This window comes from Mchenga conophoros, linkage group LG18, assembly GCF_057382185.1.
Source record: "Mchenga conophoros isolate Kocher_MC1m ecotype Shallow Benthic linkage group LG18, M_conophoros_male_GT1.1, whole genome shotgun sequence".
In the NCBI taxonomy this organism is placed as follows: domain Eukaryota; kingdom Metazoa; phylum Chordata; class Actinopteri; order Cichliformes; family Cichlidae; genus Mchenga; species Mchenga conophoros.
The window spans coordinates 7,454,565-7,471,323 of record NC_140543.1 but is presented as its reverse complement, the minus strand read 5'-3'; the positions used below and the strand labels follow the sequence as shown (position 1 = coordinate 7,471,323).

The 16,759-nt window shown below is 41.3% G+C and overlaps 1 protein-coding gene across 1 annotated transcript; it reads right to left on the bottom strand.

Moving 5' to 3' along the window:
- Window positions 1–1,542: 1,542 nt before the first annotated feature.
- On the bottom strand, window positions 1,543–8,598 carry LOC146553129 (uncharacterized). Its single transcript, XM_085255682.1, has 2 exons — window positions 8,386–8,598; window positions 1,543–8,135 (listed from the first exon to the last, which is right to left on the bottom strand). Exon 2 carries the CDS (start codon window positions 7,890–7,892, stop codon window positions 3,174–3,176), a length of 4,719 nt encoding a protein of 1,572 aa, XP_085111808.1. The 5' UTR covers window positions 7,893–8,135; window positions 8,386–8,598; the 3' UTR covers window positions 1,543–3,173.
- Between the last annotated feature and the right edge of the window lie 8,161 nt (window positions 8,599–16,759).

The window sequence follows — 16,759 nt, the reverse complement described above, 5'->3', positions numbered from 1 at the left end:
TACCATTAGAATGTTACATCCCAAGAAAGTGTAAAAGTGCATATAAATGTAGTTTTATGTAAACTTTTGTAAACCTTTTGATAATCTGATGTTTTTGCTTTTTCCTTTGCACAGATTTAAAGTCTACATAAAGCAGATGGATGGACTGTTGGAGGCTGTGTGCAGAACGCCATAAGACTTCTGCTATGTCTCCAACTGGTGCATAGCAGTGCTGTACAAATTATTGCAGAAATCGGGAGACATGGCAATAAAACCCTCTGCTACAGCCACCTTACCTTTGCTCCCCGTTATGTTTTTGTATTGATCCTAAAATTTTAGTACTGACTTTAAAAGCTTTAAATAGCTTTGAGCCAAAATTAATCGCTGACCTCTTGCGTATGTCTGAGCAAGGAAAGAAGGATGTGAGAAGGGGGGGGAGGAGCAGGGCTGCTTTGTAAAGCCTTGCTGTGTCTTCCTGTAAGAATGCATCCTCTGAACTGGATGACACGTATAGACAAAACAATGTGTATGAGAGACACAAGGCAGTTAAATGGATTCTTTTGAATGAGCCCTGTGTGTGTGAGTGTGTGTGTGTGGGTGTGTCTGTGTGTGTGGAATGCAGAGACCAAGAAATCTTGTTGACAACTTGTTGTTAGGATCTTACAAATTTGGATATTTTTTGAGTGTGCGTCCAGTCCTTATGTACATAATGCAGTTCAAACAACCTCTGAGCTGTTTAGTGTTAAGTTTGTTTCCTTTAAGTTGCTGCAAATGTGATTTGATCTCTTGCACAGACCAGTCTTAGGCCTATGTGATAGCAGAAAAAGCATGTAACACACAAATTCAGTCCGATGAACTGTGATATGCATGACTATTTGGCAGTGGTAACACAACGATCCACTAGCATAACCGTCTGTGGATTTTCCTTCATGAACTAACACGACTAAGAGTTGTCAACAGCACTAAAGGCTCTTCAAGGCTGTACTAAGGCTAATAGGTGGTTTGAGCTCACACCATCCATCCATCCATCCATCAATTTTTTTCCACTTATCCACAACTGGGTTGTGGTGGCAGAAAGTTACACTGGGTATTCCAGACATCCCTTTCCCCGGGCGGGGAGGGATACTTTATCTCTTCAGTGAGTTCTGGATCTTTCCCGGGGTCTTCTCCCAGCTGGATGTGCTTGGAAACCTCCCAAAAGAAGGTGACCACGATGCATTGTAATCAGATGTCTGAAGCACCTTATTTGATTGTTTTGAAATGTATATTTACTACCACCACCCTCTGGATAGCCAAAATTCTCACAGTCTCATCGCTGTGTCTGTTGATCTATAATGGTAGCTATTAAGAAAAATATATAAAGTTATATAATGCTTTCAATTACTTACTTATTACCCCCTTATTTTAGTGTACCCACTTTGAAGTGTTTGTAGATAATTTCTACAATTATTAAATTGTAAAGTGTAAAATACACTGAGTGTGCCGTTACGGGTGCATGTCTGATGCAAGGGCGTGAACACCTTTCTCATATCACCACTCTGAAGACCGATGGGCGTTGTCAACAGGTTTACTGACATTCAAAAGGGTAAAACTAGAAACAAGACAAAAAATACAGTCAAGACATACATAAGCGTAGCATAACATACATTTATACACCGCAATACTAATACACAGCATACGTCTAATTATATAAACTTTTAAACAACTACTGAGGCTATCTCAGACGACCTCCGACATCGCGGATAGCTAGCTTAGCACCGAGATTAGCTTTACGGTCAAATACTGCGCTAGCGGCAACATAATGTACAAAAACAAGTTGTAATTTAACTTTAAGTACATACTGGCGATACAACCGTAAACCAAAGATGTAGACAGTAAATTTTCCGACAGGACACCATAAGCCGTGTGCCGATATGTCTCTCTTTCTTTCGCTCGCTTGCTTTCCTTGAGCTGACTTCCTGTTCAATAAAGTTGTTTCAAAACAAACCATTTCTACGGTGCATTACTTGAAACGACCACAGAGGGCGCTAAAACACATAATAACTAACAACGTACTGGGAATAATATTTTAGTGATACAGAACACTCCCCGCCTGGCGTGAATAACGCCACGATTAAACGTTGAAGAAAACAACACGTTAAGAAGGCACCAAGGGTACGATCTCTGAGATAGGTCTGGTCAACACCTTTGTACCATCTGATTTAACTACCTTAATTTCCACGGTACGTATTTTACCATCTTTACTTGGGAACACCTTAGTTATGAGACCAAGAGGCCACTCATTTCTTGGCACTCGACTGTCTTTGAGTACCACAACACTTCCTAAGCTCACGTTAGGCTGGCTAGACTGCCATTTGCGGCGTGGCTGTAGGGTAGGGAGAAACTCTTTCCTCCATTTGTCCCAGAAGATGTTCGACAGGTGCTGAACCTGGCGCCACTGATGTTTGTAGAGGTCTGATGCTGTGAATTTTTCAGCTGGAGCCTGAAGGGGTGCTACCTTTTGAGTCAGGAGAACAGCTGGAGTCAAGATAAAGGGGTCACTTGGGTCTGATGAAACCGGGACGAGGGGTCTACAGTTTATGATAGCAGCCACCTCTGCCATGAAGGTGACGAGAACCTCATGAGTGAGTTTAGTGGTCTTAAGCTGAAAAAACATAGAGTCCAATATTCTCCGTGCTAAACCTATCATTCTCTCCCATGCTCCGCTGAAATGGGAGGCATGAGGTGGGTTAAAAGTCCATTTACATCCATGTTCTTTTAAGAAGGTGTGCACAGCTGTGTTGTCCAAGTTTGAAGGGATTTTCAGTTCTTTACATGCACTTACAAAATGTGCCTCGATCAGAGCGAACAGTTTTCACTGGTCCCCTCACGGCCAGAAATCGTCGGAATGCATTAATGAAGCTAGATGTATCAAGTGACTCTACCACTTCAATGTGAACTGCTCTAATACTCAAACAAGTGAATATGACAGCCCACCTTTTATTCTGGTTGACGCTTCCTCTTGTACGTCGTGAAGACACAAACCACGGACCAAACACATCTAAGCCCACATTCGTGAACGGGGGATCCGTTGTGAGACGGTCTGGAGGGAGGTTTGACATTTTCTGTGTGCTCAAAGGGGCACGAAGTCTTTTGCAGGTAACACAATGATAGATGATTGTGCTCACTTTTCTTTTACCGCCCACTATCCACCATCATGCGGAGCGAACGGCTCCTTCTGTGAAAAGGCGACCTTGATGCTGGGTCTGCTCGTGGTAGTGCTTTATGAGAAGCGCTGCAACATGGTGGTGGCCAGGAACTATGAGAGGGTTTTTCTCACCTTGGCTAATGTTTGAGTCTCTGATGCGACCACCTACTCTAAGGAGTCCTTCTTTGTCCAGATAGAGGTCTAAGGTTTTGAGATGACTGGTTTTGGGTAGTTTTCCATGTTTTTGCACACACTTGATTTCTTCAGCATACACGTCCTGCTGTACTGCTCGAATGACAAGGTTCTGAGCTTGCTTTAACTCGTCCACAGTAAGTCCCGTTTCACAGTAATGCCAGCCATTACAGTGATTGGCTTTGCCTGGTGGTGATTTGAAGTTGTGGATGACATGTATTAGTCTAGAAAGAGCACGTGTGAGGGATTTCCAGGTAGAAAACTTGGTGAATCTGTCTGAGCCCAGTTCTTTAGTTGAGGCTGTTGTTTTGAGTGCGGTTACCTGAGGTCTTACATCTGCGTCCATGTTGGGTTCTACAAGGTCATAGGAGTCATTCGGAGAATTCTGAATCTGATGTAAAAGGTCAGGGCCGGTGAGCCAGTTACTAAGCGGCAGCTGGAATGCAGGAACAGAACGAGTGGCGTGATCTGCAGGGTTCTGACTGCTAGCTACATAGTGCCACTGGCATGGCTGAGAAGATCTGCGGATTCTAGTCACACGATTACTGACATAGACATAAAATCTTCTAGACTCGTTGTAGATGTAACCTAGGACTACTTTACTGTCTGTGTAGAAAGTAGTGTGATCTAGTTTACAGTCAAGTTCATCTGAGATAAGATCTGCGAGCTCAACCGCTAAAACGGCAGCACTAAGCTCTAATCTTGGAATAGTCTGATCTGGGCGTGGTGCTAGCTTAGCCTTACCCATTACAAAGCCTACTTGACTGTGTCCTTCTGCATCTGTCACTTTTAAATAGGCCACTGCAGCTATGGCTTTGGTAGATGCGTCTGAAAAAACACACAACTCTTTTTTCACGGCTGTTGAAGGGGAAATGTCTGTGTATGCTCTGGGAATGGTCATGTTAGGCAAGTCTTTGAGTGAGTCTTTCCACTGTGTCCAAGACTCTTCCATTTCGGGAGGGAGTGGAGCATCCCAGTCCCCATTTTCAGCTGTAAGTTCGCGTAGAATCGACTTCCCCTGTATGGTGACTGGTGCTACAAAACCCAGCGGATCATAGAGACTGTTTATTGTTGATAGAACACCTCGTCTGGTAAAGGGTTTTGACTCATCAGATACTTCAAAGGTGAAGCGGTCTTTACTTAGGTCCCAGAGGAGACCTAGGCTACGCTGCATGGGCACCGAATCACTTTCGAAGTCCAGGTTTTTTAGATTTTTGGCATGATCTTGAGTCGGGAATGCCTCTAGTACTTCCTTCCTGTTTGCTGCTATTTTATGCAGTCTTAAGTTTGAGTTTGCAAGTGCGTCTCGGGTTCTTTGGAGTAGAGATATGGCTTTTTCAACAGTAGGTAGAGATTTGAGTCCGTCATCAACGTAGAAGTCACGCATGACAAACTGCTTCACATCTGCATCGCAGTCCGGTCCGACGCGTTGGACAGACTGGTGCAGGCCATATATGGCTACTGCTGGCGATGGGCTGTTCCCAAAGACGTGGACCGTCATTCTGTACTCCACAACTTCTTTGGAAATGTCGTTGTCACGGAACCACAAGAAGCGTAAGTAGTTCCTGTCTTGCTCTCGCACGTTGAAACAGTAAAACATCTGTTCGATGTCTGCTGTGAAGGCAACGGCTTCTTTTCTGAAGCGTATTAGGACCCCAAGCAATGAGTTATTAAAATCTGGTCCTGTTAACAGAACATCATTCAGGGATACGCCTTCATACTTGGCGCTGCTGTCGAAGACGACCCTGATCTGCGTGGGTTTACAGGGATGGTAGACACCGAATAATGGCAGATACCAACATTCCTCATCCTCTTTTAGTGTAGGGGCGATCTCTGCATGTTTGTTTTGGAATATTTTGTCCATGAAGGTGATGAAATGTTCCTTCATCTCTTTCTTCTTTTCAAAGGTGCGAAGAAGAGACATTAGGCGATTCAGGGCCTGTGGTCTGTTGTTAGGGAGCTTTCGGCGTGGATTTTTAAATGGTAAAGGAGCTGTCCAACTGTTATCTGTGTCTTTTGTTAGTCCTTCCTCCATTATTTTTAAGAAGGCATTGTCCTGGATGGAAGGTGAGATGTAGTTGTCATTTCTGGTTTGTTTGAACACATTACATCCTAAATGATCAGGTTCACAAGCACTGTCTGCCAGCTGGGAGCTGAAGTTGAGTGGAACTTGTATCCCACAATGTTTCTCTTTTATGTTGAAAACATTAGGACATGGCTCGAATGCTGTGGGATGTCCCCTTTCAGTTGCATTTGTGAACAGAGTCCTTACTGCAGGAGTTCTGTGGACGTCACCTAAACACACGTTTCCTACTATGACCCATCCTAGGTCCAATTTTTGAGCATAGGGTGCGTTGTTAGGGCCACTTATCTGTTTGCGGACTTTGTGAGCTCTAATGACATCCCGTCCAAGAAGCATTAGTATGGGGGCGTTAGAGTCCAAGGCAGGAATGAGGTGAGCCACTGACTTTAGATGGCTGTGGTGTCTAGCTGCACTGGGTGTGGGGATCTCGTCTCTGTCATTTGGGATATTTTTGCACTCAATTAGGCTAGGCAGTGAGATGTGGACTGAACCATCTAAAGCTGCCACTACATAACCTGTAGCTCTTCTACCCATTGTCTCTTTGGTACCTGCACATGTCTTAAGCGAGTAAGGGGAACTAGGGCCGCAGTCATTAAACAACTCGAAGAACTCCGGACGTACTAGTGATCTGTTACTTTGTTCATCATGGATGGCATAAAGCCTTACTGCTTGATGTGGGTGGCCTGCTGGGTAGACATTCACGAGACAGATTTTAGAACATGAAGTGCCTGCTTCATTCACACCACAAACCTGAGTGCATTTAGAAGTGATCTCCTCTGATTCAGTGGTGTCAGGCTCCCCGCCATGGTCTGCTGCTGGTTCGGTTTCTTTTAGCCAGGGAGCTGGTCCTGGGTGGAGAGCCGTGCAGTGCTTCTCATCGTTGCACTCGGAACACTGTACCTTGGCTTTACAGTTCTTTGCTATGTGTGAAGATGAAGCACAGCACCTGAAGCAAAAGTCATTTTCTTTTAAGAACATTTTCCTATCTAACAGTGTTTTCATGCGAAATGCTCTGCACACTGCGAGAGGATGGGCTTTCTTGTGAATTGGACAAATCTTTTCACCATGTACAGTTTTGTTTGGGAACCTCTGTGTGTCTGAACTAGTGCGAGAGATGACATCAGTTTTGTGCACAGAAATCTCTTTTTGTCTGTTTGCCCTCCAAGATAGTTTGTCTGGTCTGGGTGCATCAGGTGATGGTGTGAGGTTAAAGCTGGGGTCGTTTCTAGCATCAGCTTCTTGTGCAACAAAGTCTACTAGAACACTAAATGGTGGGAAGGAGACACATTTTGTGCGTTTGTAGTTGGCTCCTACCGTAATCCACCTTTCTTGCAGGTAGAAGGGAAGTTTTTGGATGATTGGATTTACTCCTCTTGCTGTATCTAGGAACGCGAGACCAGGGAGGTCTCCTTCAGCTTTAGCGCACTGCACTTCCATGAGCAGGTCACTAAATTTTCTCAGTTTTGCAAAGTCTTTGGATGAGATTTTTGGGAATGCATCAATTCTTTTAAACAGTGCATCCTCGATCACTTCAGCTGAGCCATAACATTGTTCAAGTCTGTCCCATATCATGTTGAGGCCATTGACTGGGTTGTTGATGTGTATGGCTCTGAGTTGTTCTGCATGTTCAGCCGATTCCTTGCCAAGCCATTTTAACATCAAGTCCATTTCTTCACTTGCCGTTAGATCTAACCCGCTTATAGCATTTTCAAATGAGCGTTTCCAAGCTCTGAAGTTTTGGGGCTTGTCATTAAACTGGAGCAGCCCTGTTGCCACTATTTCACGACGAGCAAAGTATCTGATGAAGTCACTCACATTTGATTCTCTAGGCTCTTTGTATAAAGGCCTAGCATTATGGAAGCTAGATGCTGACACCTGATTTGACCAATTGGTACTGTAATTTTTATTAGCATGGGGAGAAGGGGAAATGACTGGAGTTTTTTGGCAACAGTCAGGATCATCTGTTAGACCAATTGGAATTTTTTGTGGGTCATTTTCCTTTTTAGGGCTTGGTGGCTGATCACAGGTGAGCTCTGATTTACTTTGTGTTACATTTTCATTTTGTGATTGTTGAAGAGCAGCATCATTTTCTTTTCTCACAAATGTAGATTGGCCAATGACATACTGTTTAGTTCGTTCTGCTGTTACTGAGGGACAGATGTTGCTGCGCGTTTCTGTCTGTGTGGCAGCAGCTGCTTCTAATGACTCTGCTTCAGCAATGGCTGAAGCTACATCTTTTTCATGCTGTAAATATTCGATGGATGCCTCGACTTTAGCTTTTGCTACTTCTATTTGTGCTTTTTCTACCTTCAAATCCATTTCTTTAGCTGCGAAGCTGAGCCGTGCCTTGGCTGCCTCAGCTTTTGCTCTGGCTTTGGCTGCTGCAGAACCTGTAGAGGAGGCACACGAAGCTTCGGACCGGGTCTTGAGGGATGACGCCTTGCTGGACATGTTGGAGTTGATTAGACGACTGCTGGCTCACTGCTGTATGCCGTGTTGCTCCCAGGCGCAGTAGTGGTCAGCTTCACTCTAGTGTGCGATGACTGCGTTATCTTTGTTCGTGCGGATGTCGCCGTTTTACTGTGCCGTTACGGGTGCATGTCTGATGCAAGGGCGTGAACACCTTTCTCATATCACCACTCTGAAGACCGATGGGCGTTGTCAACAGGTTTACTGACATTCAAAAGGGTAAAACTAGAAACAAGACAAAAAATACAGTCAAGACATACATAAGCGTAGCATAACATACATTTATACACCGCAATACTAATACACAGCATACGTCTAATTATATAAACTTTTAAACAACTACTGAGGCTATCTCAGACGACCTCCGACATCGCGGATAGCTAGCTTAGCACCGAGATTAGCTTTACGGTCAAATACTGCGCTAGCGGCAACATAATGTACAAAAACAAGTTGTAATTTAACTTTAAGTACATACCGGCGATACAACCGTAAACCAAAGATGTAGACAGTAAATTTTCCGACAGGACACCATAAGCCGTGTGCCGATATGTCTCTCTTTCTTTCGCTCGCTTGCTTTCCTTGAGCTGACTTCCTGTTCAATAAAGTTGTTTCAAAACAAACCATTTCTACGGTGCATTACTTGAAACGACCACAGAGGGCGCTAAAACACATAATAACTAACAACGTACTGGGAATAATATTTTAGTGATACAGAACACTGAGATTCAATTTAACTGGACAGGAATAATGGCCTTGGTTGTTGGATGTATTATAAAGTGTTACCAGAAAAAAAACTGTTCTGAATTAATTTCCCTGAGACTAGAAATCATCCAAAACTTACAAGGAGTAATTTGTGTTTTGAGGCATCAAACTGGCCTCGAATTGAGATAGACTGTTTTCATTCCCACAAGTCTATACTCGGCTAATAGAAAGCACATAAAAACTGTATGTAAGTGGTTCCCAAAAGATCTGACCTTCTCACTCTGACTGCACTTGAAAGTTGAAATTATGACTGTCAATAACATGGTTGGAGACAAGACCCAGTCATAAACGGAGTCGAACACAGACTAAAACATGTGTTTTGCAGATATACACCTCTCTGTTCGATTGTAAAAAGACCACATGGTTCATAGCACTGTCAATCATACCCTGTTCTGCCACACCACCAACAAAATGTTTTAGAACATGTTTTACTCCACAAAACACACACAGACTACATAGATGGTCAAACTCCAAAGACATTTGGCTCAAAACCAGCGCTGAAATTAATGCAAAACTATGACGCTGCTGTGCTGCTACATGTATGTGAATTTGGAAGATTCATTGGCTTTTCATGTCCACAGTCAGTGGACTGTATCTGTGAAAAAATTTCTGGACAACACACTGTTCTGTATCAGTCCTGCTTTCCACTTTGTTCAAACCAAATTTATTTCTTAAGGCAATAGAGAATTTATGCAAACCTACTTACCTACTTTTTCCATGTGTGGAAAAAGTAATTGCCCCTCTTGTGAAATCATGAATTAACTGTGATTAATCAAATTGTTTGGAAAGCTGAGTTCAGTTCCACTAAACACACAAGCATGATTATTAGCAGACCTGTTGAATCAAGAAATCACTTAAATGGAACCTGTCTGACATTCATCAGTCTGGAAAGGGTTAAAAAGTGATTCCTAAAGGCTTTGAAGCCTTCAGTGAACCATTAAACACAAATGGAGAAACTTGGAACAGTGGTGACATTTCCCAGTGTTACGTTTCGGTGTTGTCAGTGTGTTGTTTTTGGCGTGACTGTTATGTGTTTCCTGTTTTACTTTGAAAGTCTGTGTTATCTTAGTGTTTTCCGTGGGACCGCTCCAGCCTTCATCCGCCTTCGCTGGAGGGTCCGAGGGACCGCTCCAGCCTTCGTCGTCTGCTGGAGGGTCAGTGGGACCGCTCCAGCCTTCATCAGCTTCGTCTGCCTTCGCTGAGGGGAGGGTCCGTGGGACCGCCCCAGACTTTGTCGTCGCTGGAGGGTCCGTGGGACCGCTCCAGCCTTCATCCGCCTTCGCTGGAGGGTCCGTGGGACCGCTCCAGCCTTCGTCGTCTGCTGGAGGGTCAGTGGGACCGCTCCAGCCTTCATCGGCTTCGTCTGTCTGGATCAAACTTTTCACTTGGTGTTAAATGTTTGATTTTTGGGTGGGGGGAACTGTTACGTTTCGGTGTTGTCAGTGTGTTGTTTTTGGCGTGACTGTTATGTGTTTCCTGTTTTACTTTGAAAGTCTGTGTTATCTTAGTGTTTTCAGTTAACGTTTCCCTGTCTCGTCAGTTCTGAGTTGCCCCAGCTCAGTTTCCCTCTTGCTGTCCATTTTCCTGATTGCTCCCTGTAGGTATTTAAACCCTGTGTTTCAGTGTGTCATGGTCGCGATCTCCCCCGTGTTGTAAATAGTTTGGTGTTTTGTTGTAAATAAATAGTTTGTTGTAAATAGCTGTAAATAGATTTGTCGATACTTTCGTTTTGGGATTTTGGTGGTGAGCTTTAGTGGGGGGTTTTTTGTGTGTTTTTTTTTTTTTCTTTATTTTTTATTTTTTTCGTGTTGCACTCCGGTTGCCTAGGCCGGGGTGTAACACCAGGATTGACTGACCAGCCAAAATTTCTCCAAGAGCATAGCAACTACTGATCTAGGAGGGCACAAAAGAACCCAGACAAATTAAAAACTGGAGGATTCACATGTCTCAAGTCAGATCAAAGTTTATAATTTAACAATAAGAAAGAGATTGGGCAAAAAAAGCCACATAAGGGCTCATCTCACGATTGCCAGAAAGTATCTTGATAACACCGAGACTTTTGGAAAAATACTCCGTGGACTGACAAGATAAAAGTTAAAGTTTTTGGAAAGTATGTGTCCCATACCTCTGGTATAAAAAGTAACACAGTATTTCAGAAAAGGACCATCAAACCAACAGTAAAATTTGGTGGTGGTAGTGTGATGGTCTGGGGATGTTTTTTCTGCCTCAGGACCTGGAAGACCTGCTGTGGTAAATGGAACCAAGAATTGTGCTGTCTACCAAAACATCCTGAAGGAGAATGTCCGGCCATCTGTTTGTGACCTTAAGCTGAAGCACACTTTGGTTCTGCAGCAGGACAATGATCCAAAAGACACCAGCAAGTCCACCTCTGAATGGCTCAAGAAATACAAAATGAAGACTTTGGAGTGGCCTGGTCAAAGTCCTGACCTGAATCAGATTGAGATGCTGTGGCACAACCTTAAAGGGACATACTCAAAATCCCTCAGATTTGCCTGAATTATAACAATTCTGCAAAGATGAGTGGGCCACAATTCCTCCACAGCGCTGAAAAAGTGTGACACAAACGCTTGATTGTAGTTGTTGCTGCTAAGGGTGGCTGAAACAGTTATTAGGTATAGGAGGCACTCAATTTTTTACACTGGGTGATGTAGGTTTGGATTTTTCCCCCCTTAATAATAAACACCTTTATTTAGAAACTACATTTTGTGTTTACTTGTGTGATCTTTATCTAATTTATCTAATTTAATTTGTTTGATAATCTGAAACATTTAAGCGTGACAAACACAATAAAATAGGTAATCAGGAAGGGGGAAAACACTTTTTCACAGCATTGTATTTGAGGTCCCATCTGTGCAGATCTGAGTTATACTCAACATATGCTCTAAATACCAAAACAAACAGTTTAAATTTCCAAAAATGGGATCTTCCAACCTTCTCATTTTGATGAAATATATCTTCACAACCGTTTGCTGTCATAAAGCTGTTTGGATGTGATTTTGTAGATGATAGGCACTCCACATGAATGGAGCAGTGAGCACCACGACACAAGGCGACGTGCAGTAAGTCATTCCTTGACTTGTTATTTTTCCCCTTCTGCCTCTTTTGAACAGTTCCACTGAAGCAATGGAAGCATTGTGTCTAAAAGATGGCCGGATATGGGCCTCCAGCCACAGGCACAGTAGCTTTCCTTGATATGTGTATGTGTGCTAGTGTCTGAGCTCGTGCATGTTGGGGGGGGATTTACTGGTGACAGAGCCATAATGAAGATTAGATGGTAAATTTCTTCATAAAGAACACTAGAAGAAGTATCATAGTGTATCAAAATTTGACAAATGACAACTTTTATTTAGTACTATTAGTAGCATAATGAAACACAATAATATGGTTCTAGATGATTATGGCCATCACACAGACTCATTATAACTCACTGTTATTTTCTTTGTTCTTCCAACTAAATGTGCCAGAAAGTATCCACCTCACAAAGCATTTATTTTCAACTTTCTCCTGATTGTTTATTTGAGCAGAAATTAAAGTTGATTTAATTTGAGGAGTAACTTAACTCATTATACAAAAAACAACAGAATAAAATTTAGAGTTTTTTATTATTTAGCATTGTGGAAGATGAAACAGTTGAGTGTAGTGGTGCAGCATGGAGCAAACAATGAAATAAGCGACATTGTGTTTGTGTGTGTGTACATGTTGTGATCAGCTGACCTGTGCTGCAACACAGATCATTGTGGATTTAGCCAGTTTAATTCAACAAGATGTAAGCAGATATTTCACAAGCCATAAGACTGATTTCCTGTCAGACATTGTAAAGCTTGTGAACAATTGACCAATTTCACCAAGTACTGCAACCAAGAAGTTTAGCCTGTACTAAACTTAACTAAACTGCCATGTTCAATGTTTTCAGGCAATCTTTGAATAAGACAATATTACCTTACTTCAATTTGTTTTGCAAGAGCCAGCCATCCATGCTTTCCACATATCCATTTCAGGGTCGCAGGCGGGGCAAGTATCTCCCTTCCATCATTAGAAGCAGTGCTATAACACACGAAAAATTGATTTATTAGACAATTGTACACATTAATATGCATATGCATATGTAAATTGTATGTGTATGTAATTATTGATAGTTATGCTTCAGCCGTAAGAAAAGCAGAACTACAACAATAGTAGTTTTCATTTTATCAGGTCATTAGGTAAAAATACCATCAATATATATCAATATATGCTTAGTTTTAATCGTCTACAGAGTATCACAGTAAAGAAAGTGCAGTTTTGATTCCCTTTGGAAGTATAGGCAATGCTTCTGCTAGACTGTAGACAAACACTGCTAGTCTGGACAAACAATAACACAGTCCTTTAATAAGATCTCCAAATAAAACACTCCAGCATATAGGAGGTCTGCCCACACCTCAATATTGCAGCTATACTATGGAAACAATGGTGTATTAACCTCAGCCTTGCTGATTTCCTCACCAGTCCACATGTTCAATCAATGTTGAACACATCCCAGCCAGGGCACCATTCATTACTAGACATTATAAGTAACGTTATCCCTCAGTTTTAAACATGGTCATCGACCTGGGGGCCAGTTAATGATAGAAAAATGATATCATTTGCAGTCGTGTTCCTTTGTAAGCTGACCCCGAAAACCACACGGGGTCTCTTCATCTTGACCACGTCGGCTATCGATTTCCACTGAGGATAATGACTTTTTATGTCTGTAATATATGAGGGTATGTTTGATGTAGGCTGATCTGTTTGCTCACTGTAGCCCATTTTCATTGCCATTGTCAGGGGAGTCATATCAAGGAAAGCTAGAAGCAATATATATTAGAAGACACTCTATGGACATTGCTTAGCAGGCTTTAGCCTCTCATTTTCGTGAGCAGCTCATCTATCCGAAGCCTGGTTCTTTTTTCCAGTCACATTCACTGGTGTTCGAGACATATTGTACAATTTACTAGCTGTTTTGGTTAATTGCATTAAGTTGCACTCTAAAATAAAGTTATATACTCTTTCATTTCCAGCTTGTGGAAAAAGCAATGAGTCTTTAAATGTATGTTTAATTACATTTCTAACTTTTTGCTTTTTTTTGTTCCACAAAACACTCATAACTGTGACAGCAAAATTTGCAAAATGCAAACTACATGAAAGGAAACTAATTTATTCTTGGTGAAGAGAACTTAGTCTTATTTGATGTTTCAGAGTTGTACTTTAAATTCAAGTTTAATTAAGTAGCTTTCAATACCCCACATGCCACGCTTGCAAATAAGAGATGTTTTACTTTCCTAAATTGCCTCTTTATTTCAAGGTTATGTGCTTTGATTACTCTCTTTTGAATTACAAATAAAATGCACCTGAAACACAACCAGTGCTATAATAGATGGCAGTCAAACAGTATGTGGAAGATTTTAAAGATGTTGGAGGCAATCTGAAAAAAATGATATTACTTAAAATTATAGAATTTAATTTGATGTTCGTATAAGTGATACAAAGACTATCATTGCAGAGACAGAGAAATTGTTCCATCTTTCATCTAGGTGCTCATTTTTGCCCCCCTTGACTACTGGTTGCTTGTAATGTTGATGAGCCAGGAAACTAAACTTATTCTACTTCTTACATTTGTTTTGGGCAACCCCAAATACATGGAAAAAAATTAATGGACTATTCTATAAAAGCGCAGCAGCTACCTTTATTTTTGTGTTCTATCTTTGCTAAAGGTGACTATAACAAGCTAATAAAAATTTTAAAGACCCTCACTTTAAAAACCTAGCAAAAGTTTTAGCAATAATTGCTTACTGAACTTTTATGAACAATTTGAGATCGTGTGAGGTCAAGAGTAGCATTCATAAGGTCCTGTAGTTATAACCTTTCTAAAGGACAGTGAGTTGGGAGAAATTAGCTTCGGCAGCATACGGATAATGACCTGCCGTCTGGCTCAGCACTCACACTCGACAAAGAAAAATAAAAAATAAATAAAGTAAACCCACCCTCCCCCCTTCTTAGGGTTAATGGACACATGGATTTATTTTTTTCCCCCTCTTTGTAGCCCAATTTATCTCGTTCTTATTGGCATTACCCTCTTGTCTTTGTACTCCAGCAGGGAGGAGGGGAGGCCAAGCGAAACATGAGACCGTAATGAGATTTTGCAGACATTGCACCATGTAGAATTTTGGATGTTCATATTACAGTTTGTCAATATCCAAGAGAACGTATTAAATCGGGCATTCTTGACGTAGCAGTGGAATGACTGATTACATGACCCACTTTTACGTGCTTAATCAAAAAGTGGATATATAGGCATTTAGTCCTGTTTTTCTCCAATCAATCCAAGAGAATAGATTGTCAGTGAAACATTACTGGGTAATACCATCTTGTTTATGATAATATTGTGAAGGCAGGGAGAAAATAATATTGTTAAAACCTTTCTAGACCTAGGTCTTTCTCTCCGTCTCTCCAGTTTGGCCTACTTTGTTTCTTTTAATAATGGAACATTACTTGTTTTTTATATTTACATTTTCATTTTTAGCTTTTGATATTGCAGACATAGATTGAAAACGAGTTTTGTTCTTGAGTCAAAGCATCTTTAGGTAGACATGAGGTAGTGTACCTAATGTGGCAAAAAAAGAAAAATATCGAAATGACCTGACGCATTAGAAAAAACAACTGTAAATTTTAAGAACATGTTTCTTAAACATATTTTTATCCTTAAAAAGAGCTTTGGCATTTTAAACTATATAGAGAACTGCTGGTTCCCTGCTATGCAGTAACACTTGTGTCAGCTGCTAGACACATCATAATAAGCAGGTAATATCCAGTGGCTTTTTACAGGCACATTACTGTAATAATCCTGGGCTGCTGAATATTGTTAAGTGGAGTGTTGTTCTGCTCATATTGCTCCCTGCTCCAATTTGACAAAGCCACTTAGGCTCCTCCATGTTCAGTCATTTCCACTTGGACTGGAGGGGATTTAAAGCCACTGGAAATGAAGTCTGTGCAGTGACATCACCATGCTGCTTCTGCATGTGTGTGTATTTAGCTTCAGTCCTAGAGTGATTTTTGTGCCTGCTTGTGTGTGAATTCTTGTAGGAAGTCTATTGCAATTTTCTACTTCATGTGTGTGTGTGTGTGTGTGTGTGTGTGTGTGTGTGTGTGTGTGTGTGTGTAAAACATTGTGAAGCCCACAGATTTTTATAGAGTACAGGGTCTTTAGGTGTGTAAATTCAGTGGCCGACTGCATGACATCATGACGGATGAGTTAATCATGTCAAAGTTTCATTGGATGGGTCACATGATGCAAAGCCTGCTGGGATTCCCACTTTAAAGGCAATACAGAATATTATTTTTGGTCTCTGATAAAGTGGCACTGTTTTTTTTAGAAGCAAGTTCACTGCAAGGAAAAAAGGTACACATGTATATGTTCTAAATTCATTGAAAGCAAATACAAAACAGAATTCGGATTCGGTTTTACATTAAGTAACATAAACATATGTTTATGTTCATTTAGACAATGTACAGGAGCTTACAGAGTTAGAATTTTACGAGTCTATCGACATAAAAGATATAAAGTGATCTCCCTTCAGCTGCTGTTATCAGACTGCTGCTGATTTCCAAACACATTATTTTATGCTGCTACCATGAGACCAATTCACTCTTAATTAGAAAGTGAATGTATTGCACTGCATTACATCATATAGCAATGGTTCATTGCTGGTATGTGTTGAACAGATAGTTTGAGACTTTAATTATTTTTAATCTGCTATCAAGACTTTTTATCGAGAGTTTTAGGGTTGTGGCAAGAATGTGAATTTATATTCTGAATGGGTCAAAGGTTGAGGTTTGATACGTTTCCCTGATGTCTGGGTTATGTTTGCGAATATTTTTTTTTTAACTACAGGAGAGCCAGCCCTCGAACACAGGTGTTTGACATGTGTTATTTGTTTCTACACTAAACACTTCCTGCAGAGTTTTCTAAAGTGCTGAAAATCATATTATCAAGCAAAAACAACATTCAAGCAATATTTATCACTCTAGAACTTCTTATTTGTCATGTTAAG

Bases quoted from the DNA above. Each gene is read 5' to 3' on its own strand.
- LOC146553129 (XM_085255682.1), bottom strand. From the start codon at position 7,892: ATGTCCAGCAAGGCGTCATCCCTCAAGACCCGGTCCGAAGCTTCGTGT.